Source organism: Micromys minutus (assembly GCF_963924665.1).
Source record: "Micromys minutus genome assembly, chromosome: 1".
NCBI lineage: Eukaryota > Metazoa > Chordata > Mammalia > Rodentia > Muridae > Micromys > Micromys minutus.
This window is the reverse complement of record NC_137969.1, coordinates 120,242,892-120,269,257: the sequence shown is the minus strand read 5'-3', so window position 1 is coordinate 120,269,257 and position 26,366 is coordinate 120,242,892. Positions and strand designations below refer to the sequence as shown.

The 26,366-nt window shown below is 39.5% G+C and overlaps 1 protein-coding gene across 1 annotated transcript in view; it reads right to left on the bottom strand.

The window, feature by feature from the left end:
* NWD2 (NACHT and WD repeat domain containing 2) overlaps positions 1-26,366 on the bottom strand; it is a gene marked incomplete at both ends in the record, with an annotated part of 178,066 nt that overhangs the window by 4,295 nt on the left and 147,405 nt on the right. Inside the window, 3 exons of the mRNA XM_080915990.1 lie at positions 3,343-3,932; positions 10,149-10,293; positions 12,755-12,958. Of these exons, the coding sequence (XP_080772116.1) occupies positions 3,343-3,932; positions 10,149-10,293; positions 12,755-12,958 (939 nt within the window). The remainder of the gene's footprint in view (positions 1-3,342; positions 3,933-10,148; positions 10,294-12,754; positions 12,959-26,366) is intronic.

The following is a 26,366-nucleotide window of genomic DNA, read 5'->3' as shown; positions in this document are numbered from 1 at the left end:
TAGCTAACTTAAGTAATGATTTATAAATTGCCTAGAGTAAATGTTTTCATTAGTCGAGAATATATAATTCCATATGTGGAGGGCCAATTTTTAGTTAATTAGAATGTAACGAAGTATTTGCCACCAGTATTATAGTGAATAGGCTGAGTGGTACTTTTGTGATTCTACAAGGTCATCATTGTGATAATTATTTCCATCATAAAAATCTATATAATTCGAAGTGAGAGAAATCACTCTCAGTTAGGGGTAACTACTCTTTGTAGCACCCACGTCAGTTGGCTCACAGCTAGCTGCATCTCCATTCCTGGAAACTGATACCCCTTTGCTCTCTCTCTAAGGATATTTGCACTCAAGTCCTCATACCCATACACAATACACATAATTAAGGATAACAATTAATCATTAAAATCTACATAAGTCTGGTTCTAAGAGGTTAGTTAATTGCTGAGCTTTCAAATATTCCTCTGTGTAGACAGGTGGCCCTCATTTAATATGATCTCTCTGAAGGGCACATGGATTGAGAGTGATATTTCATAAGAGAGAAAATTGAAGCTCAGGCTAGATCACTAAATTGCTTCAAGTTGAATGGTCATTAGAAACAAAATTGGAGTGGAGCCATATCTCACTTTCATTCTGCACTCCCTTCCCTCCTCCTCCTTCCTCTCCCATCCTTCCCTTCTTCCCTTCCCCCCTTCCCTCTTTTTCCCTCTCTTCCTTGTAGAGCTGAAGGAATAAAGCATACAAAATTCACTATATATTTTTTTATGAATGAAGTGTCAAAGTTGAGAAGGAATATGATCAAAATGCAAAAGATCCCCATAGAGTATTTCAGGGAGATAAAGTTTTCAGCTGTTCTATTACCAAGAACACTCTTTAGAAGAAAGGGAACAGCCCATGAATTCTATCATTTACTATATGTAGATTTTTTTCTTTAAATTAGGAAGCTTGGGTTTTTGAGATAGTTCAGAGTAATAAAACAATAGCAAGATTCAAGGTCTATGGATATGAGTTGGATAAATGGCATAGTACCAGGAGTTTTCTGATACTTAATTTTGATGTTGGAAGCTGCTTTTAGGGATGGCAGCAATGTCATGTGGTCCACTGGTGGCTCATCAGAACCCTAACACTGATGGCTCATGTGCTGAGGCTTCTGTCTATGTTCTCTGTGGGGACTTCTCTATAGTTACGAACTAGAGTCACAGGAGACAGCATGAAATGTCTATTGGAAACAAGGACATTAGACAGCGAAACTTGTTGCTGATACGTATCTAGTCATTTGCAACTGGAGACAAATGTTGAGAAGTGGGCAATGAAACTGGCAAGCAAAACTCTGGGATATGTGTATCCAGATGCATGCATCTGAACCAGATCTCCAGAAGACAGCCCAGTCAATATTAAAGATCAACTTCACATGACTAGCATCCTGCAGAGTTGAGATGCTTTTCTGTATGCACCCATTAGCCTGTCTCATGCAACCTGTGACCTGACATGCACATAAAGACACACACCACATGGATCTTCTGCTCTATCAACTCAACAGTATTTGTTCCTTGTCATAGGAAGGAAATACCCATTAAACTTCTTATGTGCCCCTTACTGCTTCGTCAGTGAGCTTGTGAGAAATAATCCTGAAGTTTGAAGATACATATAGGAACTAGTCAAACCAGAGCTTGAAGACTCCTTCTCTCTGCCTTCTCCTCAATTTATTCTGATAGAACACAGTGCTTAAGGTTGGGTCTCTACTTCACCTTGTGCTTAACTAAAGAAGTGGCTGCACCTTCTAACACAAGCATGGAAAGCAGCTGAACAAGATGAACTAAAACATGGCCCATTAGATTAAGAACTATATACCTGATTCTCATCTGTAAATTTGCTCTGGCACCAAATACCCACAAGAGGTGCAATGCAGTCAACCCTGTCTTTGTACTCATGGCAAACAATTTGATATTGTACAGCACATGTGAGAGGACAGGGCTATTCAGAGAGTTAAAGAAGGCTCTGCTAGACAGTGTACAGAGCATCAACATAACAGTTCTACATGACCATCAGACTAGTAGGAGCTGTTCTACTTTAACACCAAGTGTCAATGAAATTAAAATGGATCTGACTTAGTACAGTTTAGGCTGACATGGAAAGATAACAGATATTACATTTTAAAAGGAGGTCACAGAGTTGTTATCCCAGCCTGGTTCTTTTGGTCTAGGGTTCTGAGGGCCAAAGAGTACCTGGGTATTTCCCATCAACCCAATGTGAAGCTCCAAGGAGAGGGAGATGGTCATGGTGTCTCTTCACTGCAATAGAACACTGTCCAAGACAAGGACCTACTGACCTGCTCACTGATGTCATAGGCAGAGCTGTTATCTTGGCCTGGATCTTTTGGTCGAGGGTTCTGAGGGCCAAAGAGTACCTGGGTATTTCCCATGAACCCAATGTAAAGCCTCAAGAAGTGGGAGATGATAAAGTGTGGTGCTTTTCTCGTCCTTGGGCTTGCCTGAGGAACTTGCTGGGACAAGAAGATGATCTTACCCTGAAGACTCTAGAAGTTTGTTAATGGATGTCTAAGAAGTGATAAAGCAAAGAACAATAAGAAGATGCAATGCCCTGCATTTAGGGAGCTGTGGTGAGACACAATCAGTGGGTCCAGAAGAAACTTCTGGAAGTGATAGGAAGAACTCAGGAGAGATGGTGGGCAGCTCTTAGTGTTCCCTAAAAGTTTGGTGCTCACTCACAGCAGCATGGCTCATGTGATAACTTCTCCAGTGATTCACCTTCCTAGAACCAGCACACTACAACCCAGTAGGGATTATAAATATGGTTGGGGTTAGGAAAGAGGGAAGAAAACTGCTCTGTCAGTAAAGGCATTCATGTTCTCATACCCAGATGCCTCACTGTGGTAGGCCTCAGATGAAGGAGAAAAACGTAGACAAAGTGTTAATTATCACTGTAAACAGGACGTGCTTATTGTTGGACTGAGACTGATTTAGTGACCAAAGAAACTGGAAGATGAGTGTTTGCCTGACAGGGATGAGAAGGGTTTTCAATAATTGGGTCCCGTTTAAATCCTAATGAGGTAGGTAGTTGGAGGTAAGGCATCACAATAGAAAGTGGTTTTATAGTCATGTTCCACGTATACTGTTCTCACAGCACATCTGTGTAGGAAAGAAACACAAAACAGCCATCCCAGAAAGTCTGCATATAATTCAGATAGCAAAGCACAGAAAATGAAAATTGAATTTGGAACAAATTATTTTTCCCAAAGGGGTAAAATAGTCCTACAAACAGAGAATGGAAAGTGTAGATTTACTTATTAATGAATGAATCTATTTATTTATTTCTCTTTACCTTTTTTGCTACTTCAGCTAGCAGTAGAGTCTTCCCAGTGCATGGTCCCCCATACACAACGAGAGGACTGATGTGCCCGGCCTTGCTTGGAAGGATGTATTTATGCAAGATGTTTAGCGATTCACATTTGTATTCATAGAAGGAGGCGTATGTTTTACAGAGTGAAGAATGCTGTAGGATTTCATCGTACAGTGTATCAGTCTCTGTGTCAAAGTTTTGCTGTACTGTTGCCTGAATTATATCAATCATGTCCTCATAGAATTGCTTACCAAGTCCTTCTATGTAATGGTTTTCTATCTCTTGGGAATATCCCAGTTTCATGTCACAGTGAGTGACAGATGTGTATACTCTCAGATTAGAGGATGCGACGATGGTAGGAATGAATTCATCCCTGAGTTTGATCAGCTTCTCTTGAGCTTCTGGGTCACGGATGATTCTTGGGTCTGTTCCGGTTATGTCCATGTATTTTCCCATCTCTGGGATTTTCACGAAGCGTTCGATGTTAGCAATCTTCCTGATGTAGCATACACACTTCTTCAGGAATGCTGGAGTTTGCTTGCCTAGAGCAAAGTCAAACTCATCCTCGATAGCTGGAAGAAGATAAGACGGGGATTATTGCCTTGAATGAAGGAACTGTGTGTTCAAATTCTCTTAGCCACTTTGAGGGAGGTTATTTGGTTTATACGCTATAGCAATGCAAGCTGTAGAGTCATTTCTTAAGTTAGCATTAGTTTTTCCCAAGCATGTAGCCCCCTAGAAGAATAGATTTTTTTCATAAATTATTTTATTTCCCTCCCAATAGAAGGAAAAGTCAAAAGCTAGCTTGATAAGGCAAGCATTCAGGGTTCATGGTGATGAGTTTTAAGATGTAAGTTTAATTTTCCTCTCTAGCTAGCTTCAGCCCTTTTAGATGTGGAAACATCTGGGTCTCCAAGGGGTCAGAAAACATGGAGGCAGCTAGGTGACATAGCTAGGCACTTGGTTCTTTGCCAGGTCATCCTTTCCTATGTACTGTCATTCTTTTGTTTGAGGTGTATTGTAACCTAAATGAATGGGCTGAAGTAGATACAAAAAAGCACATCCTAAAATAAAATATAACTAAATTCTGAATTCTGGTCAATCTTAACAATCCATGATACTGCTTGATGTCATGAACTCAGAAAAGCATAGAAAATGACTTAGTATAGAACAGGACATCATTTCTTCTGAACTAAACCACATATGTCTTATAGAGGTGCAGAGAAGTAAATATGCATTGTGCATCCCTCCCTCCCTCTGTCCCTTCCCTTTCATCCTGATTAGACTTTTTATCAGCTAGATACAAGCCCCATGGGAGAAGGGAATGTCAATGGGGAAAATGCCTCCATCTAATTGGCCTGTAGATAAATCATTCTGTTTAATGATTGATGTGTTAAGACCCAGCCCATTGTGGGTGGTGCCACCCTTAGGCAGGTGGTTCTGGGTGGTATGAAAAAAAAAACAGGCTGGGAGGGTGAGTTTGGAAAGATGGCTTAGTGGATAAAAGCACTGATTACTCTTTCAGAGGACCAGGGTTCAATTCCTAGCACCTGAATGGCAGCTTACAACTGTCTATAACTCTAGTTCCAGGGGACCCAACACACTCACAGAGACATATGTGTAGGCAAGACACCAATGCATATACGAAAATGAAAGGGAGAAAGAAAGAGAGGATAAAAAAGCAAGCAAGCAGGCTGAGAAAGCCTGGGGGATGACTCAGTAAGCTGCAGTCCTTCATGGCCTCTACCCAGGAAGTGGAAGATGAAAGAAATCCTTTGCTCCCCGAGTTGCCTTTGGTCATGGTACTTATCACAGCAATAGAAAACAAACAAAAAGCACCCCTTTCTGCTTCTCACTCCCTTGTTTCCCTCCCTCCTTCCTTCTCTCCTCCCCTCCTTTCTTCCTTTCCTTCTCCCCTCCTCCCTTCTTTCCTTCTTGCCCTCCTTTTTCCCCCCTTCCTGCCCTCCTCCCTTCCTCTTCCTCCCCTTCTCCCCTCCCCTCATCCCTTCCTTCCTTCCCCACTTCCTTCAAGCAATTCTTACCCTTTCTTTCATAAAGTGACTTTTCTTGAACAACTATTATGCACTATACATCCTGCTAGTTGTGTTCAGTACAGGTTGAGAGAAAGCAAGCAGAGAGAGAGAGAGAGAGAGAGAGAGAGAGAGAGAGAGAGAGAGAGAGAGAGAGAGAGAGAGAGAGAGAGAGAGAATGTGTGTATCTGGAGAGTCTGTAACTACCATGAAAGTTGGAAGTTAGGGGCTTTCCCCTAAATAATGGCTTTTTCTGGGGTTCTTGTGATAATAGTTTTTCCTACAATGACAGCCATCTGTCAAAACTTTTGACTTTAGCAAAAAATAAGCTTATAGACATAGGATTTCACCAAACTGTGTTGTGAGCTTGGTACATCTTATACAGTGTTTGAACCAGTCACTGTGGTTAAGGGAGCAGGCTACCATGCTTATATGACATATGTCTAATTGCCTTCCACAGGAGATATATAAGAAGTTATTAGGAGCTTGGCCATCAGGGGCTGCAGAGGAAGCAGCTTCTGGTCCATCTGTCTTCCATCCACCTGGGGAAAATGTTGGTGAGCACTTTGGATCTGCCACTACATGCTAACATGATCAGGACCCACCTGCGTTATCCACAGACAATGTATCACCAATTCCCAGAGGTAGACACTGTCACTTGGACTTTCAGAGCAAAGCTCACTGTACCTGTCTGGCATTACTGTTGAATCTGTGGGAAGAGGGTGCTAACTAGGAATTTCTGACCATAAGAAGGGATGCAGAGAAATCAATGTAGGAAAAAAAATCATCTAGGCATGGCTCAGGGGAGGAAAACAAGCTGTGCACGGAGTGCCTGCAAGAATGTAAATAAACCAAAAGAATGAGCAACGTGATACAAAGTCCACTCTGTGTATTTCTGAGGCAATGAGCACTGTCGTGATTCGGAGGGGAAACCTGTGTTCATAATTTGTGCTGTAGTTTAGTTCTACAGTTTCCCTCACATGCTATGTGGTGAAGGTTTGTCTCCTGGAGTCCATTGCTGGGGTGTGGCTGAACTTTTAAGAGGTGGGTGTGTTCTAGTCGGAGGTCTCAGGTTGTCAAAGCATGTCTTTGAAGGGACTTCTGGGACCCTGGGTTCTTCCTGTTTCTCATTTTCATTTCTCACTATGAGGTGAATGGTTATGCCATAAGCTACTGCTGTGCTGTGTGGCCTCACAACAGGCCCAGAGGCAGTGGGGCCAACTGATGACCATGGCCTAGAGGCTCTAAATCAAAACCAAAATAAGTAATTCTCAGTATCTGTGACAGTAACAGAAAGCTGGATAACAGAATTCCTGATATGTGTGTCTACACTTTCCAACTTCTCTCTGTCCTTACAGGGCACTGTTGTTAATTCTGTCTTTGTGTTTGCTTCAGCAGGGTTCACTTTCCTAGGTCACAGCACACAGGGAGGGCAACTTAGTAACAGACTCCCAGACATACTTTTTCCAGGAGTATTCCATTTTTTTTTCATTTTTTATTGGTTATTTTATTAATTCACATTTCAAATGTTATCATCCTTCCCAGTTTACCCCCCACAATCCCCTAAACCTCCTCCCCCTTCCCTGCCTCTATGAGGGTGCTCCCACACTCACCCACCCACTCCTGTCGCTGTGCCCTAGCATTTACCTACAGTGGGGCATCAAGACTCCACAGGACCAAGGGGCTCCCCTCCCAGTGATGCTCAATAAGGCCATTCTCTGCTACATATACAGCTGGGACCATGGGTTCCCCTATGTGTACTCTTTGGTTGTTGGTTTAGTCCCTGGGAATTCTGGGGGGTCTAGTTGGTTGATATTGTTGTTCTTCCTATGGGGCTGAAAACCCCTTCAGCCCTTTCAGTCTTTGCTCTAACTTTTCCATTCATGTCCCCTGCATGCATTCGAATCTGTATTGGTCAGGCTCTGGTAAAGCCTCTCAGTGAACAGCTATACCATGATCCTGTCAGCAAGTGCTTCTTGGCATCAGCAATATTGTCTGGGTTTGGTGTATGCAGATGGGACGGATCCCTAGGTGGGTCAGTCTCTGGATGGCCTTTTCTTCAGTCTCTGCTCCACTCTTTGTCCCTACATTTCCTTTGACAAGAGGAATTTTAGATTAATATTTTTGAGGTGGGAGGATGGCCCATCCCTCATCCAAGGGCCATGCCTATCCACTGGATATGGTTTCTATAGGTTCTTTGTCCCCTTTGTTGGGTATTTTGGATAATGTCCTCCCTGTTGGGTCCTGGGTACCTCTTGGGTCACTCCCACACTTTTTTATGTTTCCCAGAGTTGCACTTTGCAGCGCAGGCTGGCCTTGAACTCACAGTCTTTCTGCCCCAAACTTCTGAGTGCTGGGATTCCAGGCGTGTACCACCAAGCCCAGTGACAGTTGTCTGGAAAAAAACGGTTTTTGAAACAGTGTTTTTGAAACACTTGAAAAAAAAGTGTTTTCCAGTAAGGTGCTTGAATGCTGGAGCTATTCGATACTAAACCTGCTGCTTCTTTACAAGAGAAGAGCAAAGCTTTCCTTTGGAATGTTCTAGTCTAGCACAGTGTTGTTTTGTACTTTGATAAAGATGAAGAGCCAGAGTCTGGAAATGATCAGGAGGTCCCAAAGGACATATTTAGTGCTCCCCCTCTTTCTATCTTCTTCCCCTCCCCCATCTTTCTAAGGTTTTATCACTGTGTGGGCCTGGCTGGTTGGGAACTCACTACCCAGATCAGGCTGGACTCTAACTCACAGAGCTCCATGAGCCCTTGCCTTCCGAGTACTAGGATTCAGAAAGAAAGACCCACCATCCAAGGTTAGTATTTCCAAAGGAAACTTAAAATAAGATCCTGATGGCTTCCCTCTAAAAATCACCACAACGATTTATAGCTATAAAAATCTTTAAAATGTGTGTATGCAGTGATTGAGTGTCAAGTGCTTTTGGGGTTTTTACAAGTGATTTTTGTTCTGTAAGTATAAAAGCTTCATGATCCTGCTGCCACATAGGAGTGTGGGACTGGGGATCCGTGTTCCCAGGCCAGAGCATTCAGTACAGCACTCGGAAAGGGCAATGACTATTGCTGCTCATTGACAACTTTTTATTGTGAACTTAAAAAAATGACAGAGGCTTCCCCTGCCTGTCTATGGAAGGTTTCAAACTAGTCAGTAATAAGGACTAGTTTTGTTTGTGTGTGTGTGTGTGTGTGTGTGTGTGTGTGTGACTGTGTATTTGTGTTTGTGTGAGTGTATATTTGTGTGTGTAAGTATATGTGAGAGTGTGTGTTGTGTGTGTGTGACTGTGTATTTGTGTTTGTGTGAGTGTATATTTGTGTGTGTAAGTATATGTGAGAGTGTGTGTTGTGTGTGTGTGACTGTGTATTTGTGTTTGTGTGAGTGTATATTTGTGTGTGTAAGTATATGTGAGAGTGTGTGTTGTGTGTGTGTGACTGTGTATTTGTGTTTGTGTGAGTGTGTATTTGTGTGTGTGTATATGTGTGTGTTTGCTATTTTAATATAAAGTTAAATTCTGGCACATCTTTCTACAGTTCCATACCCTCCTTCCTAGGTTCCCATGTCATACCTAAGGTTCATCAGACAGCCATCTTTGTCCCTTAGGTCACCTTCCTCAAACCTGACTTTCTTGCTGTTCATGAAGTTCCCAGAATAAAAAGCCTTGCCCGTGTTGAGCTTTCTAAGGCTGATTGATGGGTTTCGATGTTGTGACTGAGGAGCACTGGAATGTTGCCGGTCCAGAGCCAAACTATCTCAGATTACCTTTAGCCCCATAAATAGCCACTCACTGCCTACCTCAGCTTTGCTCACCTTTTTGGCTATCAGGAAAGATCTTTTCTGGGCTGTACATACAATCTCACCCTGAGAGTCCACTGATTTACAGAAGAACGTTGTCAGGCAACATTTAATGCCTATAGCAGGGAATTCCCTGCTGGGCTGCAAGCCACCTACTCGATATTTCTATCACTGCATTTGAAAGACCCTTGATCTGCTGCTTTCTTTTGTAACTATAAAAGCTTCAGGAATCTGCTACCTTGTACATGGTATTTGAAGTAAGAGCCTGTGCTCCCAGGCTGTGGTGATTTGTGTTTCCTTCACTGAGAGCTGTGCTCATGCTCAGACGCCCAGTCTACTCCCTCTGAGGCATTCTAAGCAGTTGGTCCCACTGCCTGCTATCTCCACCTTAGAACGTCATGGCACCGCTAACTGATTCCTTCCACCTTCAATTTAAGAAAATCAGCAACTAAGAGCACCCTGTCTATACAAGCCCCAGCGTCCCTCCTCATCCACTACATGTTTTATAACTATGTTTTACTCAAGTCATTTAATTTCTGAAACAATCTTGCTCATCTACTTCTTGGTAATCATTTCTTTGCCTCCCTGAAATCACTTTCCAGGAGAGCAGAGACCCCCCTTACACATTGCTGTCTCCCCAGAGCTTGCCTCAGAGTTGTCTAGGACGGGTCCCCACACATTTGCTGGGAGACAAAGAGGGAAGGATTTGCTCAGCTAAGAAACAATAGCAGTACCTTGGCTATAATACCCAGCCACCTCTGAACTTCTTCTAAAATCACATTTGCCAGAGAAGCCTAAAAAAAGGATTTGGCACTTGTCTTCCTGGGATAAGGAAGCATTTATCAACTTAAATGAGCTCGGTACCAAATGGGATTAAGTTGAAAGCCTCCAAAGAGGGAAGCTGTGTATGCTTCTAGTTTTCACTGGTTTCTTAATTTTCTGAAGACGTGTGGAAATTACCTGAGAACAGGTACCTCTTAGCCTGGCTGTGCTTCATTTTCCCCTGTTCGTGTAGCAGTTTGACAGCAGCTTTAAATATTGTTTTGATTTCATCCGATATTTCTTGCCATGGCCTCTCGTGCTCTCCAGTGGCAGAAGGCTGTGTCTGGGAAAAGGTGAAAGTGGGGAGTTAGTCTCAGAAATCATGAAGGATAAATCAGTATTTAAGAGCAAGATTGGTATATGTCAATGCTATCAAAGTTGGTGTTTGCAGTGTCTTACTTTATCTTCTTTTCTCCAATAATCCAGAAGTAAGAATTTATCTCCCTATACCAGGTGAATTTATCCTGGTTACACGAAGGCATGACCCAGATAGCGCTTGTTTCCTGGACTTGGCTATAGCTCCTATTGGTTATTGATGTGCCAGGAGTTTGATCACTATTTTTCCTGGTAATGTTGGGACATGAGATACAATAGAGAGTGGTCACCAAAATGCCACCCTTAGAAGATGTTAATGTCATTTTTTTTTGGGGGGGGGCAGGTAGTTATGAGGAACTGGGTTCTTGTGAAAAGGATCACTCCAACCTTTGAAGCTCTCTGGTTTCTTGTCTCACTATGCAATTTCTTTTGCATGAGTTCCGACTATAATAACATGATCAAGAAGGCTCTTGTTAGGGCCTAAGGGGATGAAGGTGCCTGCCTTGGGTTTTCAAAGCCCCACACTTTCCTTAGAAAGCAGCCAGGCATTATTATTATTATTTTTTGTTATAGTAACAGCAACTGAGCCTCAGACATGTTTTAGTATTTACTCCAGCTTTCCCTTTTGCAGCTCTGAAAAAAAAAAGAAAATAAAAGGGGGAGGATTTGTGTGTCACCATGTATGTTTAGGTTTTTTGATTTATTTTTTTCCTGGTAATTGTTTAGGAAAGAAGGTGGTGAAATCTTTTGATAGAAAGGAAATAATTATATAGTCTTGGAACATATATAAAATCATATTCATGCATTTATTTATTTAACATTGATTATAAATGATTTTCATATAATAGCTTTGGATATTTTGAGAATGGTTTACATTTTCCCTGGAGGGTCATAGAAATAAGTGGAGACAAAGCAAACAATTAAATAGTCACATAGAAGTAAGTGTCCACATACCACTGTGTGAAACAGCTTTGTGGTTTCACCTATTCTATCTACCTTTACTCTTATATATCCAAGCTTGGGATGCTTTGGGTTTACTCTGACAGCCCTGTCCAGAAGAGCATTATTGTTATAAATATGTTAAGTAATGTTAGGTAATGGCAGTGTATACAAGAGGAAATCAAGGACTTTGACATGATTTCATCAGCACAAAGAAGATAACAGAAAGACAAACATATAAGAATGAAGATCATGGCTATTTAATTGCCATTCTCCTCTTGAAGCTGTCTGGGTAGCAGCTATAGCAAGGATGCTCTCTATGAAAGACAGACAGATATCAATCTTTGGAAAATCCATGTAAACACTCGAATGATCAACCAGAACCACTTTGCCCTTTTCCCCTTCACTAAGTTTTAAAAGACACGTAATAGATACACTTAGGAGCCAAATTGGTCAGGAGAGACATAAACCAATTTACTCTATGATTCTACACACACTGTTGAAAGTGTTCGACGAGAACTATCAAAATGTACTAAAATGTACAACAGAGTCCATAAAAATAGTCAAGCATATTTTTAAAGTATCCATAAATGAACAAACAAACCATATAAACAACAACATACACACAAACTTTCATAAAATTAAAAAAAAATGTAACTGTTGGATTTGGAAATCAGTATATTAGCAGAGTTAATTGATGTCAAAGAACTGGAGTGAAGACCTGAAGTACTTTCATAGAAGAGGAGAGAAAATTGATACTGTGGGGAAGAATTGAGATTTGGAGGCAGACCTAGACTGTCTAGTGGAAAGTTGATTGAGGAACCAGCAGGGAAATCTGAAGTACTTTAGTTTGCTTCCTGTTGCTGTGACAAACACCATGACCAAAGCAACTCAGGAGAGGAAAGGCTTTATTTGGTTTATAGGTTCAGATTTCAGTCCTTTATTGAGGGAAGTTAAGGTGAAGCTCAAGTAGGAACTGAAGTAGACCACATGGAGGAATGTTGCTTATTGACTTGCTCCCTGGCTTATGCTCAGCTAGCTTTCCTATACATCCTGAGATCATCTGCCTAGTACGGCACTGCCCATAGTGTTCTGGACCCTTCCGCACCAACGAACAATCAAAACAATACTGCACAGACATGCACACAGGCCAATATGATGGAGGCACTTCTTTCTTTGAGATTCCTTCTTTCCAGGGATCATTAGCTTGAGCCAAGTTGACAATAAGAACTAACCAGAGACAGGAGGTAGTAAAAGATACATTGGTAAGATAATAGTTGAATGATTTTGAGAATTGCTAGGTCATGTGAATTTATACATTATAGGCATATAATCTGATTGATATATGCCAGCCAGAGCTAATGAAACCATAATGTCTTCAGATCCTCTGAGAGCAATTTTAACTGATGACTCTCATTAATGTAATTTACAGTCTACTCCAGAGAGAAGAAAAATCACCTTAGAGGAAAAGTCAGAGAAGGTAGACTTACTGAGTTCTTGTTGCTTCTTGGCACTTCTAGCCTGGGTCTGAGGTAATAGGCTGCTGGCACAGAGTTCTCATCGCGACAGTACCAATCTTCCAGTAACTTGGTCTCTAGTTTTGCCTCGACAGCAGCATCCAAAATCATTTCAAACTCTGAAGCTTCAACTTCCCCAGGGATTCGAATGTTCCCATATTTCTCACCTAAGAGTCCCTGTGAATCAACAGAAAGTTCATTTTATACCTACAGCATGGTCGCACTCAGTAAATATTAGTAAACAGCAAGATACACTGCTAGTTCAATTCTTTCTTATCATCACAATGTATATTTGATTTCATAAGTAGAATTAGAACAACTATAATTATAAGAAGCTACTCAATATGCAGAGGAATTAGTTTACATATTCTGTCAGAAATGACAAATTCCAAAGTTTAACAGAAAATTCTTCAAAGTTTATATTAGCAAAACAAGAGCTGTTCTATTCTGAGATTTGTTTCTGGCAAAGAAAGATGCTGAACCTTACAAAAGTCTAAACATGCAAACCCACCAACACAGGAAATGCTCTGCCCAGAATGATGGTATGACCCTCAGCCCCATATCCACACAGCCAGGGAGAACAGAAGGCAATGTGGCTGGGCATAGCTCTAGTATTAGCCACAGTGAAACGATTCGGGTGTGCACACAAAAAGAACACTGCCCCTTATCAAACTGGCAGAAAGCTCCACAGAAAAATGAGCAAACAAATAAACAAAAATAAACAAAAAACTCACAAAAATAAAAACAAAAAACAAAACCTTAGTGCTCTGTGAAGGCAAGGCAATAAAAACTATGTGGCACAAATGGACAGGTAAAATTTCCCTGCACTCTAAGACTCGCTCATAAGACCAGAGAGTGGTCCATCACAGTGTATACTGTCATCCAGAATACTTGTTAAAATGTAGATTTTTAAGTTCCTACTCAGACTTAAAACATCTCAGGGAAATGGGGGTGAAAGACCAGGACTTTGCATATGTCTTAGTTAGGGTTTCTATTCCTGAACAAAACATCATAACCAAGAAGCAAGTTGGGGAGGAAAGGGTTTATTCAGCTCACACTTCCACATTACTGTTCATCACCAAAGGAAGTCAGGACTGGAACTCAAGCAGGTCAGGAAGCAGGAGCCGATGCAGAGGCCATAGAGAGATGTTACTTACTGGCTTTCTTCCCCTGGCTTGCTCAGCCTGCTTTCTTATAGAACCTAGGTCTACCAGCCCAGGGATGGCACCACCCACAGTGGGCTGGGCCAGTTTCCCTTGATCACTAGTTGAGAAAATGCCTTACAGCTGGGTCTCATGGAGGCATTTCCCCAACTGAGGATCCTTTCTTTGTGATAATTTCAGCTTGTGTCAAATTGACACAAAGCCAGTACAGCATATTATTATTATTATTATTATTATTATTATTATTATTATTATTATTATTATTATTATTATTAAAGCAAAGCTAGAGTTTATTAAGAGGAGACTAATGTGGATTTAAATTTAAGCACAGGCAGTAGAAGAGGGAGAGAGAGAGAGACATTGAAGAAAAGGACAGCAGCATACACCCTGGAATAGGTACAGGTTTCTCAAGATAGCCTGTCTACAACTTGCATTTTAAAGTGAGTTTCCAAGTGAATATCAGTTTCAAAAAGATGTGCTTGTGTGCACTGGGGATATTAATGGTCTCATGAACGATGTTTGGCAGGCACTGAAGCAGAAGAGCTGGGAATAGAATGGATCCTTACAAAAATCGAAATCTATTTAAAAATAATTGTTTCTTTGAGCAGAGCACCTGGCACCAAACAATATAGTTATTTGATCAATGTAGTAAGGCTATATGTGCTATAAAGATGACTAAAGGAAAATTTTCCTAATTTAGTTTAAATAATAAGCATATATTGGACACCTACTATATGGTGGTAACAGAGTTTTATAGAAATAGTAGAGTACTGGATAGGTCCAAAGCTATTTATTGGATTGTTCTGTGCTTGTTCTTTTCATCCATTGATTCTTCCTCTAGGTGGAGCACTCATAAATCATGACTTGGTTATTTTTCAAGAATCTAAGACAAGAGTCTACCTTAGTCTCACTATTCGAGACATTGTAAACCAGAAATTTGCTGATACATTTTTAAGAAAGACTTTTTTGGATTCTTTGTATTTCTAGGTCGAATGTAACACACAAGTTGTTTGCAGAACACAAGTTTTTTTTTTTTTTTTTTTTTTTTTGTTTTTGCTTTTGTTTTTTTTTTTTTTTTATTCAGGGATAGAGAGAGTTGGCACAGAGAGTGTCAACATGCCACAGTTGCCAAGTCTAACTAGTGATCAATAGGTCAGAGCAGGATGAAAAAACCATACCATATCCTGAGCCTTGTAGGACTCTATATGACAAGATGGAGTCCCAGTGAGACTCTTCCTGGATTGAGCAGTATTACTTATAGCTTTGAATGACCTTGAGGTGTGTATAGACACAATGACAGAGTGTCAACCTGTTTGCTTACTGTCTCCATTCACCACCGAAGGAAAAACATATTTTCTCCATCCTTCTGGCTGCAGACAGCAAGCCTGCTTTGTCTAGATTAACATTTGCTGAGGAACTGAGGGACTTAGTGTCATTCTGTGTTCTTATTACAAATGAATGTGCCTGGAACCTGCCACAGAAGAAATGCGTAGGAACAGAATAAGCTTTAATTTTTTCAGTGACTTGCTTAATCTGGCTGTCCATATACATGAAACTATAAACATGAACTCTTTTTCTGCATGTAGAACTTCATAATCATCCCTCTCCCCCAACTCACCACATGTGAAATGTACATTGGTTCATTCCTTTTTTCTTTCTTTTTATTGGATATTCTCTGTATTTACATTTCAAATGTTATCCCCCTTCCCCACACTCTGCTCACCCTCCATTTGCTTTCATGAAGGTGCTCCCTCTCACAACCACCCACTCCAACTCAGTGCCTTGGCATTCCCCTACACTGCATCTTTACTGGACCAAAGGCCTCTTCTTCCATTTATGCCAGACAATGCTATCTTCTGCTACATATGCAACTGGAGCCGTGGGTCTCTCCATGTGTGCTTGTTGGTTGGTATTTTAGTCCCTGAGAGTTCTGGAGGGTTTGTTGGTTGGTTGATAATGATGTTCTTCCCATGGGGTTGCAAATCCTTTCAGCTCCTTCAGTCCTTTCTTTATCTCTTTCATTGGGGTTTCCTTGTTCAGTCTGATGGTTAGCTGCAAGCATCCTCAACAGTATCTGTATGACTCTGGCAGAGCCTCTGAGGCGGCATCCATATCTGGCTCCTGCCAGTAAGCACTTAATGGCATTAGCAGTTGGGTTTGGTGGCTGCATATGAGGAAGATCCCCAGGTGAGGCAGTCTCTGAATGATCTTTTCTTCAATCCCTGCTCCTCTATTTGTTTCTGTATTTCATCACAAGAATGTTTTGTTTTCCCTTCTAAGAAGGACTGATGCATCCACATTCTGGCCTTCCTTTTTTTCTGAATTTCATAAGATCTGTGAAATGTTTCTTGGGTATTTGGGGCTTTTTGGACCAAGTATCTGCTTATTAGTGAGTGCATACCATGTGTGTATTTTGTGACTGGGTTACCTCACTCAGGATGATAGCTTCTAGTTCCATTTATTTGCCTAGGAATTTCAAAAAGTCATTGTTTATAATAGCTGAGTAGTACTCCCTTGTGTAAATATACCACAATTTCTGTATCCATTTCTCTGTTGAAGGACATCTGGGTTCTTTCCAGATTCTGGCTATTATAAATAAGGCTTCTATGAACATGGTAGAACATGGGTCCTTGTTATATGTTGGAGCATCTTTTAGGTATATGCCCAGGAGTGGTATAGCTGGGTCTTCAGGTAGTACTATGTCCTTTTTTTCTGAGGAACCGCCTGACTGATTTTCAGAGTGGTTGTGCCAGCTTCAATCCCACCAACAATGGAGGAGTTTCTCCACATCCTTGCTAGCATCTGCTGTCACATAAGCTTTTCATCTTAGCCATTCTGACTGGTTTGAGGTGGATCTCAGGGTTGTTTTTATTTGCATTTCCCTGATGACTAAGGATGCTGGGTATTTCATCCATTCAATATTCTTCAGTTGAGAATTCTTTGTTTAACTCTGTACCTGGTTTTAGAAGAGATTATTTGATTCTCTGGAGTCTAACTTTTTGAGTTCTTTGCATATATTTTATATTAGCCTTCTATCAGATGTGGGATTGGTAAAGATCCTTTCCCAATCTGTTGGCTGCTGTTTGGTCCTCTTGACAGTGTCCTTAGACTTATAGAAACTTCGAAATTTTATGAGGTCTCATTTGTCAATTCTTGTTCTTAGAGCATAAGCCATTGGTATTCTGTTCAGGAAAATTTCACCTGTGCCTATGGTTCTAAGCTTTACCCACTTTCTATTCTATTAGTTTCAGTGTACCTTGTTTTGTGTGGAGGTCTTTGATCCACTTGGATTTGAGCTTTGTAAAAGGAGATAAGACAGGATCAATTTGCATTCTTCTGCATGCTGACTGCCAGATGAACCAGCACCATTGGTGGAAGAGGCCATTGAATGCTTTCAGCTCCTTTGTCAAAGATCAAGTGACCACATGTGTGTGGGTTCATTTCTAGTTCAGATCTGTTCCACTGATCTACCTGCCTGCCTCTCTACCAACATAATGCGGTTTTTAATCACGATTGGTCTGTAATACAACTTGAGATCAGGGATGGTGATTTCCCTGGAAGTTTTTTTTTTATTGTTGAGAATAGTTTTAGTTATACTGTTTTTTGTTATTCAAAATGAATTTTCAAATTGCTCTTTATAACACTATAAAGAATTGAGTTGGAATTTTGATGGGGATTGTATTGAATCTGTGGATTGCTTATGGCAAGATGGCCATTTTTACTATGTTGATCCTTCCAATCCATGAGCATGGGAGATCTTTCCATCCTCTGAGATATTCTTCAACTTACTTCTTCAGAGATTTGAAGTTCTTGTCATACAGATCTTTCACTTGCTTGTTTAGGGTCACACCATGGTATGTTTATATTGTTTGTGAGTATTTTGAAGGGTGTCATTTCCCTAATTTCTTTCTCAGCCTGTTTATCCTTTGAGTAGAGGAATGTTACTGATTTGGTTGAGTTAATTTTATATCCAGCCACTATGCTAAAGTTGTTTATTAGCCACAGAAATTCTCTGGTGGAATTTTTGGGGTCACTTCAGTATATTATTATATCATCTGCAAATAGTGATATTTTGACTTCTTCCTTTACAATTTGTATCCTTTTGACTTCCTTTTTTGCTGTATAATTGGTCTGACTAGGACTTCTAGTACTATATTGAATAAGTAGGGGAAGAGTGGGCATCCTTGTCTAGTCCCTGATTTTTCTGGGATTACTTTAAGTTTCTCTCCATTTAGTTTGATGTTGGCTACTGGTTTGCTCTATATTGCTTTTACTATGTTTACTATGAGCCTTGAATTCCTGATCTTTCCAAGACCTTTAACATGAAAGGGTGTTGAATTTTATCAAATGCATTTTTCAGCATCTAATGAGATAATCATCTGTTTTTTTTCTTTGAGTTTGTTTATATGGTGGATTATTGAACCATTCCTGCATCCCTGGGATGAAGCCTACTTGATCATGATAGATGATTGTTTTGAGGTGTTCTTATATTCGGTTCACAAAAATTTTATTGGGTATTTTTGCATCGATGTTCATGAGGGAAATTGTTCTGAATTGCTCTTTCTTTGTAGGGTCTTTGTGTGGTTTAGGTATGAACATAATTGTGGCTTCAAAGAATGAGTTGTATAGTGTTCCTTCTGTTTCTATTTTGTGGAATATTTTGGAGAGTATTGGTATTAGGTCTTCTATGAAAGTCTGGTAGAATTCTGCACTGAACCCATCTGGTCCTGGGCTTTTTTTGGTTGGGAGGGTTTTGATGACTGTTTCTATATCTTTAGGGGTTATGGAACTGTTTAGATAGTTTATCTGATTCTGATTTAACTTTGGTACCTGTTATTTGTCTATAAATGTGTCCATTTTCTCTAGATTTTTCATTTCTGTTGAATATAGATTTTGTAGTAGTATGTGATGATTTCTTCAATTTCCTCAGTTTCTCTTTGTTGCAGTAAATATTAAAAATGGATAGCTATCTCTTTATTGGCCCCACAGTCCCATTCTGAGGGCACCACTTGTATCATTCTCTCACTCAGTTCAAGTCCCCCCCACCCCCAGGTCTCACTCTACTCACATGACTGCCTCTATCCCGGGTGGAATTACTGTCCCGCCCAACACAAACATGACTCTAAGGCCCAATAGCTTTTCATACAGGTTTATATATTCAATTCTCAAACCTAAACCCTCTATGCAATATGATTACATCTAAAAGACAACGATACAATCTACCCTTCCACATGAGATAAAAGACTTATAAAATTCTTCAAATATTTATAGATACCTAATGCCAATTAAGTCCACCTGGATCCAGCTCATTCTTCTCAAGCTCCATCTTGATCCTCTTCTGTCCCCTTCTCCCTCTCTTCTCCACCAATCACTGGCTCTTGCCTTTATTTTACTAATTAAAATGGGAAGAAGGTTCTAATAAAGTCAGCTGAGTATATGACTAGGCAGCCCTTCTTGGGGAAGTGGAATTAACATCAAAATACAATTGGCTGCAGGACAATCCACAACATCTGTTGTCATCTCTCCCCTTTCATTTCTGAGTTTCTTAATTTGGATATTCTTTCTGCACCCTCTAGTTAGTCTGGCTAAGGGTTTATCAATCTTGTTGATCTTCTCAAAATATCAGCTCCTAGTATTGTTGATTCTTTGTATAGTTCTTTTTGTTTCTATTTGGTTGACTTCAGCTCTGAGTTTGATTATTTCCTGCCGTCGACTCCTCTTGGGTGTATCTGCTTCTTTTTGTTCTGGAGTTTTCAGGCATGCTGTCAGGATGCTAGTGTATGCTTTCTCCAGTTCCTTTTTGGAGGTACTCTGTCTGAGCTATGAGTTTTCCTCTTTGTACATTGCATTTCATAAGTTTAGGTATGTTGTGCCTTCATTTTCATTAAATTCTAAGAAGTCTTTGATTTCTTTCTTTATTTTTCCCTTGACCAAGCTATCATTGAGTAGAGTATTATTTAGCTTCTGTGTGTAAGTGGGATTTTTGTTGTTTTTGTGGTTATCAAAGACCAGCCTTAGTCCATGGTGACCTGATTGGATGGATGGGATTATTTCAATCTTTTTGTATCTGTTGAGGTCTGTTTTGTGACTGACTATATGGTCAGTTTTTGAGAACATACCATGAGGTGCTGAGAAGAAGATATATTCTTTTGTTTTAGGATGAAATGTTCTATAGATGTCTGTTAAATTCATTTGGTTCATAACCTCTGCTAGTTTTGCCATGTCTCTGTTCAGTTTCTGCTTCCATGATCTCTCCATTGATGAGAGTCAGGTGTTGAAGTCTCCCACTATTATTGTTTGTGGTGCAATACATGCTTTGAGCTTTAGTAGGATTTCAATTTTAAATGTGGGTGCCCTTGTATTTGGAGCATAGATGTTCAGGATGGAGAGTTCATCTTGATAGATTTTTTTTATGAGTAAAAAGTGTCCTTCCTTATCTTTTTTCATAACTTTTGGTTGAAAATCTATTTTATTCAATATTAGAATGGGTAGTCCAGCTTGTTTCTTGGGACCATTTTCTTGGAAAGTTTTTTTCTCACCTTTTTATTCTGAGGTAGTGTTGCTCTTTGTCTCTGAGATGAATTTCCTATATGCATGAAAATACTGGATCCTGTTTACATATCCAGTTTGGTAAGTCTATGTCTTTTTTTTTTTTTTTTTTTTTTTTTTTTTTTTTTTTTTTTTTTTTTTTTTGCACATAAAGGGTTTATTTTGAATGTTTTCAGGCAGGTTAGAGTTACATCATGATTATAAAAATTGCTTACAAAATTAACAGAGTTGTACTGTGTATACTTCTAAATGCAGAGAACAGGGAACTGTCTACACGTTGTATAAAATAAAATTAAAATAAAAAATGAATTCAAGCTCAAAAAAACGAGGTCGTTTATCTAGTTTTGAATGTGAACACGAAGACCTCTGAACTCTACTGCATCAGTAGCAATACGCCTGCCATTATCTGATGACTTAGATTGTGCTTTTCTTTTTTTTTTAAACGACTTTATTTTGCAAAACAAAGATACATGTAAAGATTTTAAACATTTTTTGCTTAAAATTATACATTTTTGTCAGTACTGTTTTTTCAGACATTAAAATAAATTTTACATAAAACCATGTGAATATGTTTTTTAGTCAGTACTTGATTTTTTTTTAAATGATTTTATTTTTCAAAACAAAGATAGATGTAAAGATTTTAAACATTTTTTGCTTAAAATTATACATTTTTGTCAGTACTGTTTTTTCAGACATTAAAATAAATTTTACATAAAACCATGTGAATATGTTTTTTAGTCGGTACTTGATTTTTTTCAAGGGCTTGACAGTATACATTGAAAACGTACTAGTTGCAATAAGCGTAAAGTACATGCAAAACAAAACGCAACATGGAAATAGTCAAAGTCTTCTTGTTTTGTGAATATATGTATATTTTTTTGTTTTCTTTATTTCTTGGACTTCATACAGTCTGTGAGTTGTTTCTGGGGGAGTGCAAGCCTCTGGGGTTAGCATCCCACTATCAGTGACTGCATATTATGTCTGTTCTTTTGTGACTGGGTTATCTCACTCAGGATGATCTTCTCTAGATGCAGCCATTTTCTTAAGAATTTGGTTAAGTCATTGTTTCTGGTGGCTGAGTAGTATTCCATTGTGTAAATGTACCACAATTTTTGTATCCATTCGTCTTCTGAAAGACATCTGGGTTCCTTCCAGCTTCTGGCTATTATAAATAGAGCCGCTATGAACATTGTGGTGCATATATCTTTGTTGTGTATTAAAGTGTCTCTGGGGTATATGCCCAGAAGTGGAATAGCTGGGTCTTCAGGTAGTACTATATCCAATTTTCTGAGGTATCGCCAGACAGATTTCCAGAGTGGTTGTATTAGCTTGCAACCCCACCAACAGTGGAGAAGTGTTCCTATTTCTCCGCAGCCTCGCCAGCATCTGCTGTCATCTGAGTTTTGGATCTTGGCCAATCTGACTGGTGTGAGGTGGAATCTTAGGGTTGTTTTGATTTGCATTTCCCTGATGGCTAAGGATGTCGAGCACTTCCTCAGATGTTTTTCGGCCATTCGGTGTTCCTCAACTGGAAATGATTTGTTTAGCTCTGTACCCCATTTTTTAATAGGGTTATTTGATTCTCTGGTGTCTAGCTTTTTGAGTTCCTTGTACACCTTGGATATTAGGCCTCTATCTGATGTGGTGTTGGTAAAGATCTTTTCCCATTCTGTTGGTTGCCGTTTTGTTTTCTTGACGATGTCCTTAGCCTTACAGAAACTTTGCAATCTCATTAAGTCCCATTTGTTAATCTTTGACCTTAGAGCTTGAGCCATTGGTGTTTTGTTCAGGAAATTTTCTCCTGTGCCTATGTGTTTTAAGGTTTTCCCTACTTTCTCATCTAATAGTTCCAGTGTATCTGGTTTAATGTGGAGATCTTTAATCCACTTACACTTGAGCTTGGTACAAGGAGATAAGAACGGGTCTATTTTCATTCTTTTGCATGTTGAGTGCCAGTTGGACCAGCACCATTTGTTGAATAGGCTGCTCCTTTGTCAAAAATCAGGTGACCATATACATGAGGGCTCATTTCTGGATTTTCTATTCTATTCCATTGATTCACTTGCCTATTTCTGTACCAGTACCATGCAGTTTTCAGCACAATTGCCTTGTAATATAGCTTGAGGTCAGGGATAGTGATTCCCGCAGATGTTTTTTTGTTGTTGAGGATGGATTTCGCTATTCTAGGTCTTTTGTTATTCCATATGAAATTGCACATTGATCTTTCCAATTCCATGAAGAACTGGGTTGGAATTTTGATGGGGATTGCATTGAATGTGTAGATCGCTTTTGGTAGGATGGCCATTTTTAAGATGTTGATCTTTCCAATCCATGAGCATGGGAGATCTTTTCATTTTCTGAGATCCTCCTCAATTTCTTTCTTTAGAGGTTTGAAGTTCTTGTCATACAGGTCCTTCACTTCCTTAGTTAGAGTCACACCAAGGTATTTCATACTTTTTGTGGCGATTGTGAAGGGTACCTTTTCCCTAATTTCTTTCTCCACATGTTTGTCCTTTGAGTATAGGAAGGCTACTGATTTGTTTGAGTTAATTTTGTATCCGGCCACTTTGCTGAACTTGTTTATCAGCTGTAGGAGTTCTCTGGTGAAATTTTTGGGGTCACTCAAGTACACTATCATGTCATCGGCAAAGAGTGATGTTTTTATCTCTTCCTTTCCGATTTGTATCCCCTTGATCTCCTTTTGCTGTCTAATTGTTCCAGCCAGGACTTCCAGTACTATGTTGAATAGGGAGGGAGAGAGTGGGCAACCTTGTCGAGTCCCTGATTTTAGTGAGATTGCTTCAAGTTTTTCGCCATTAAGTTTGATGTTGGCTGTTGGTTTGCTGTATATTGCTTTTATTATGTTTAAATATGGGCCTTGGATTCCTGTTCTTTCCAGGACTTTTAACATGAAGGGGTGTTGGATTTTGTCGAATGCTTTCTCAGCATCTAGTGAGATGACCTTGTGATTTTGGTCTTTAAGTTTGTTTATATGGTGGATTACATTGATGGATTTCCTTATGTTAAACCATCCCTGCATCCCAGGGATGAAGCCTACTTGGTCATGATGAATGATGGTTTTGATGTGTTCTTGGATTCGGTTTGCAAGGATTTTGTTGAGTATTTTTGCATCAATGTTCATAAGTGAGATTGGTCTGAAGTTCTCTTTCCTTGTAGGGTCTTTGTGTGGCTTAGGTACGAGGGTTATTGTAGCCTCAAAAAATGAGTTGGGTAATATTCCATCTGATTCTATCTTTTGGAATAGTTTGGCGAATATTGGTGTTATATCCCCAATAAATGTCTGATAAAATTCTGCACTGAACCCGTCTGGACCTGGGCTTTTTTTGGTTGGGAGGCTTTTGATGACTTCTTCTATTTCTTTAGGTGTTATAGGGTTATTTAGATGGTTTACTTGGTCCTGGTTAAACTTTGGGACCTTGTATCTGTCTAGGAATTTGTCCATTTCCTCCAGATTTTCCAATTTTGTGGAGTATAAGTTTTTGTAGTAGGATCTGATGATTTCTTGAATTTCCTTAGTTTCAGTTGTTAGGTCCCCACTTTCCTTTCTGATTTTGTTAATTTGGATACTCTCTCTTTGCCCTTTAGTTAGTCTGGCTAGGGGTTTATCAATCTTGTTGATTTTCTCAAAGAACCAACTCTTTGTTTTCTTGACTTTTTCAATGGTTTTTTTTGTTTCTATTTGGTCTATTTCTGCCCTAATTTTGATTATTTCTTGCCGTCTACTCTTTTTGGGTATATCTGCTTCCTTTTGTTCTAGGGCTTTTAGCTGTGCTGTCAGGTTGCTGATGTGAGCTCTCTCCAGTTTCTTCTTGGAAGCACTTAGGGCAATGAGTTTTCCTCTCAATACTGCTTTCATTGCATCCCATAGGTTTGGGTATGTTGTGTTATCATTTTCGTTGAATTCTAGAAAGTCCTTAATTTCTTTCTTTATTTCTTCTTTGACCCTGCTATCCTTTAACAGAGCGTTGTTTAATTTCCATGTGTATGTGGGCATTTTGTTGTCTTTGTTGTTGTTAAAGACCAGCCGTAGACCATGGTGATCTGAGAGGATGCATGGGAGTATTTCAATCTTCTTATATCGATGAAGGCTCGTTCTGTGTCCAATTATGTGGTCAATTTTCGAGAAGGTGTTATGGGGTGGTGAGAAGAAGGTGTATTCTTTTACTTTAGGATAGTATGTTCTGTATATATCTATTAATTCTATTTGGTTCAAAGTCTCTGCTAGTTTTGCAGTGTCCTTGTTCAGTTTTCGTTTCCCTGATCTGTCCATTGGTGAGAGTGGGGTGTTAAAGTCTCCCACTATTATTGTGTGGGGTGAAATGTATTTTTTGAGCTTTAGTAGAGTTTCTTTTATGAATGTGGGTGATTTTTTATTTGGAGCATATATGTTAAGGATTGAGAGTTCCTCCTGACAGATTTCCCCGGTAATGAGTAAAAAGTGTCCTTCTTTATCTTTTTTGATAACTTTTGGTTGGAAGTTTACTTTATTCGATATTAGAATAGCCACTCCAGCTTGCTTCTTGGAGCTGTTTGCTTGGAAGTTTTTTTCCCACCCTTTTACTCTGAGATAGTGTCTGTCTCTGTCTCTGAATTGAGTTTCCTGTATGCAGCAAAAGGCTGGATTTTGTTTATGTATCCAGTCTGATAGTCTATGTCTCTTTATTGGGGAGTTGAGACCATTTATGTTAATAGATATCAAGGAATAATTGTTTCTGTTTCCTGCCATTTTTGCTTTTTTGGGTTGAGTTGTGTCTGTGTTTTTTTTCTTCTTTTAGTTTTCTTGTTTAGGAGTTTTCTTGTTTTTATTAGGCTGTATTTTCCCTCCTTGTATTGGGTTTTCTACCTATAATTCGTTGTAGTGCTGGCTTTGTGGTCAGATATTGTGTGAATTTTGATTTGTCTTGAAATATCTTTGTCTCTCCACCGATGGTGATTGATAGTTTTGCTGGGTATAGCAGCTTGGGCTGGCACTTGTGCTCTCTTAAGGAGTGCATGATGTCTGTCCAGGCTCTTCTAGCTTTCATAGTCTCTGTTGAGAAATCGGGTGTGAGTCTGATTGGTCTGCCTTTATATGTTACCTGACCTTTTTCCCTTACTGCTTTTAGTATTCTTTCTTTACTTTGGGCACTTGATGTTTTTACTATTATGTGTCGGGAGGTATTTCAGTCTATGTCTTTTTATCAAGGAATTTTGTCATTGATGTTAAGAGATATTAAGGAATAGTGATGTTTTCTGTTATTTTTGTTGTTATAGATAATATTATGTTTTTGTGCTTATCTTCTTTTGGGTTTGTTGCAAGAAAATTATTTTCTTGCTTTTTCTAGGGTGTTCTGTCCTTCCTTGTGTTGGAGTTTTCCATCTATTATCTTTTGTAGGGCTGGATTTGTGGACAGATATTGTATAAATTTGGTTTTGTCCTTGAATATCTTGGTTTCTCCATCTATGCTAATTGAGAGTTTTGCTGGATATAGTAACCTGGGCTGGCATTTGTGTTCTCTTAGTGGCTGTATGACATCTGTCTAGGATCTTTTAGCTTTCATAGTCTCTGCTGAGAAGTTTGGTGTAATTCTGATAAGTCTGTCTTTATATGTTACCTCTTTTTCTCTTACTGCTTTTAGTATTCTTTCTTTGTTTTGAACATTTGGTGTTGTGACTATTATATGCTGGGAGTAACTTCTTTTTCTTGTTTTATCTATTTGGAGTTCTGTAGGCCTCTTGTATTTTCATGGCCATCTCTTTCTTTCGTTTAGGGACGTTTTCTTCTACAATTTTGTTGATGATATTTATTGGGCCTTTTATTTGGGAGTCTTCATTTTCTTCTACACCCTATCATTGTGTCCTGGATAACTTAG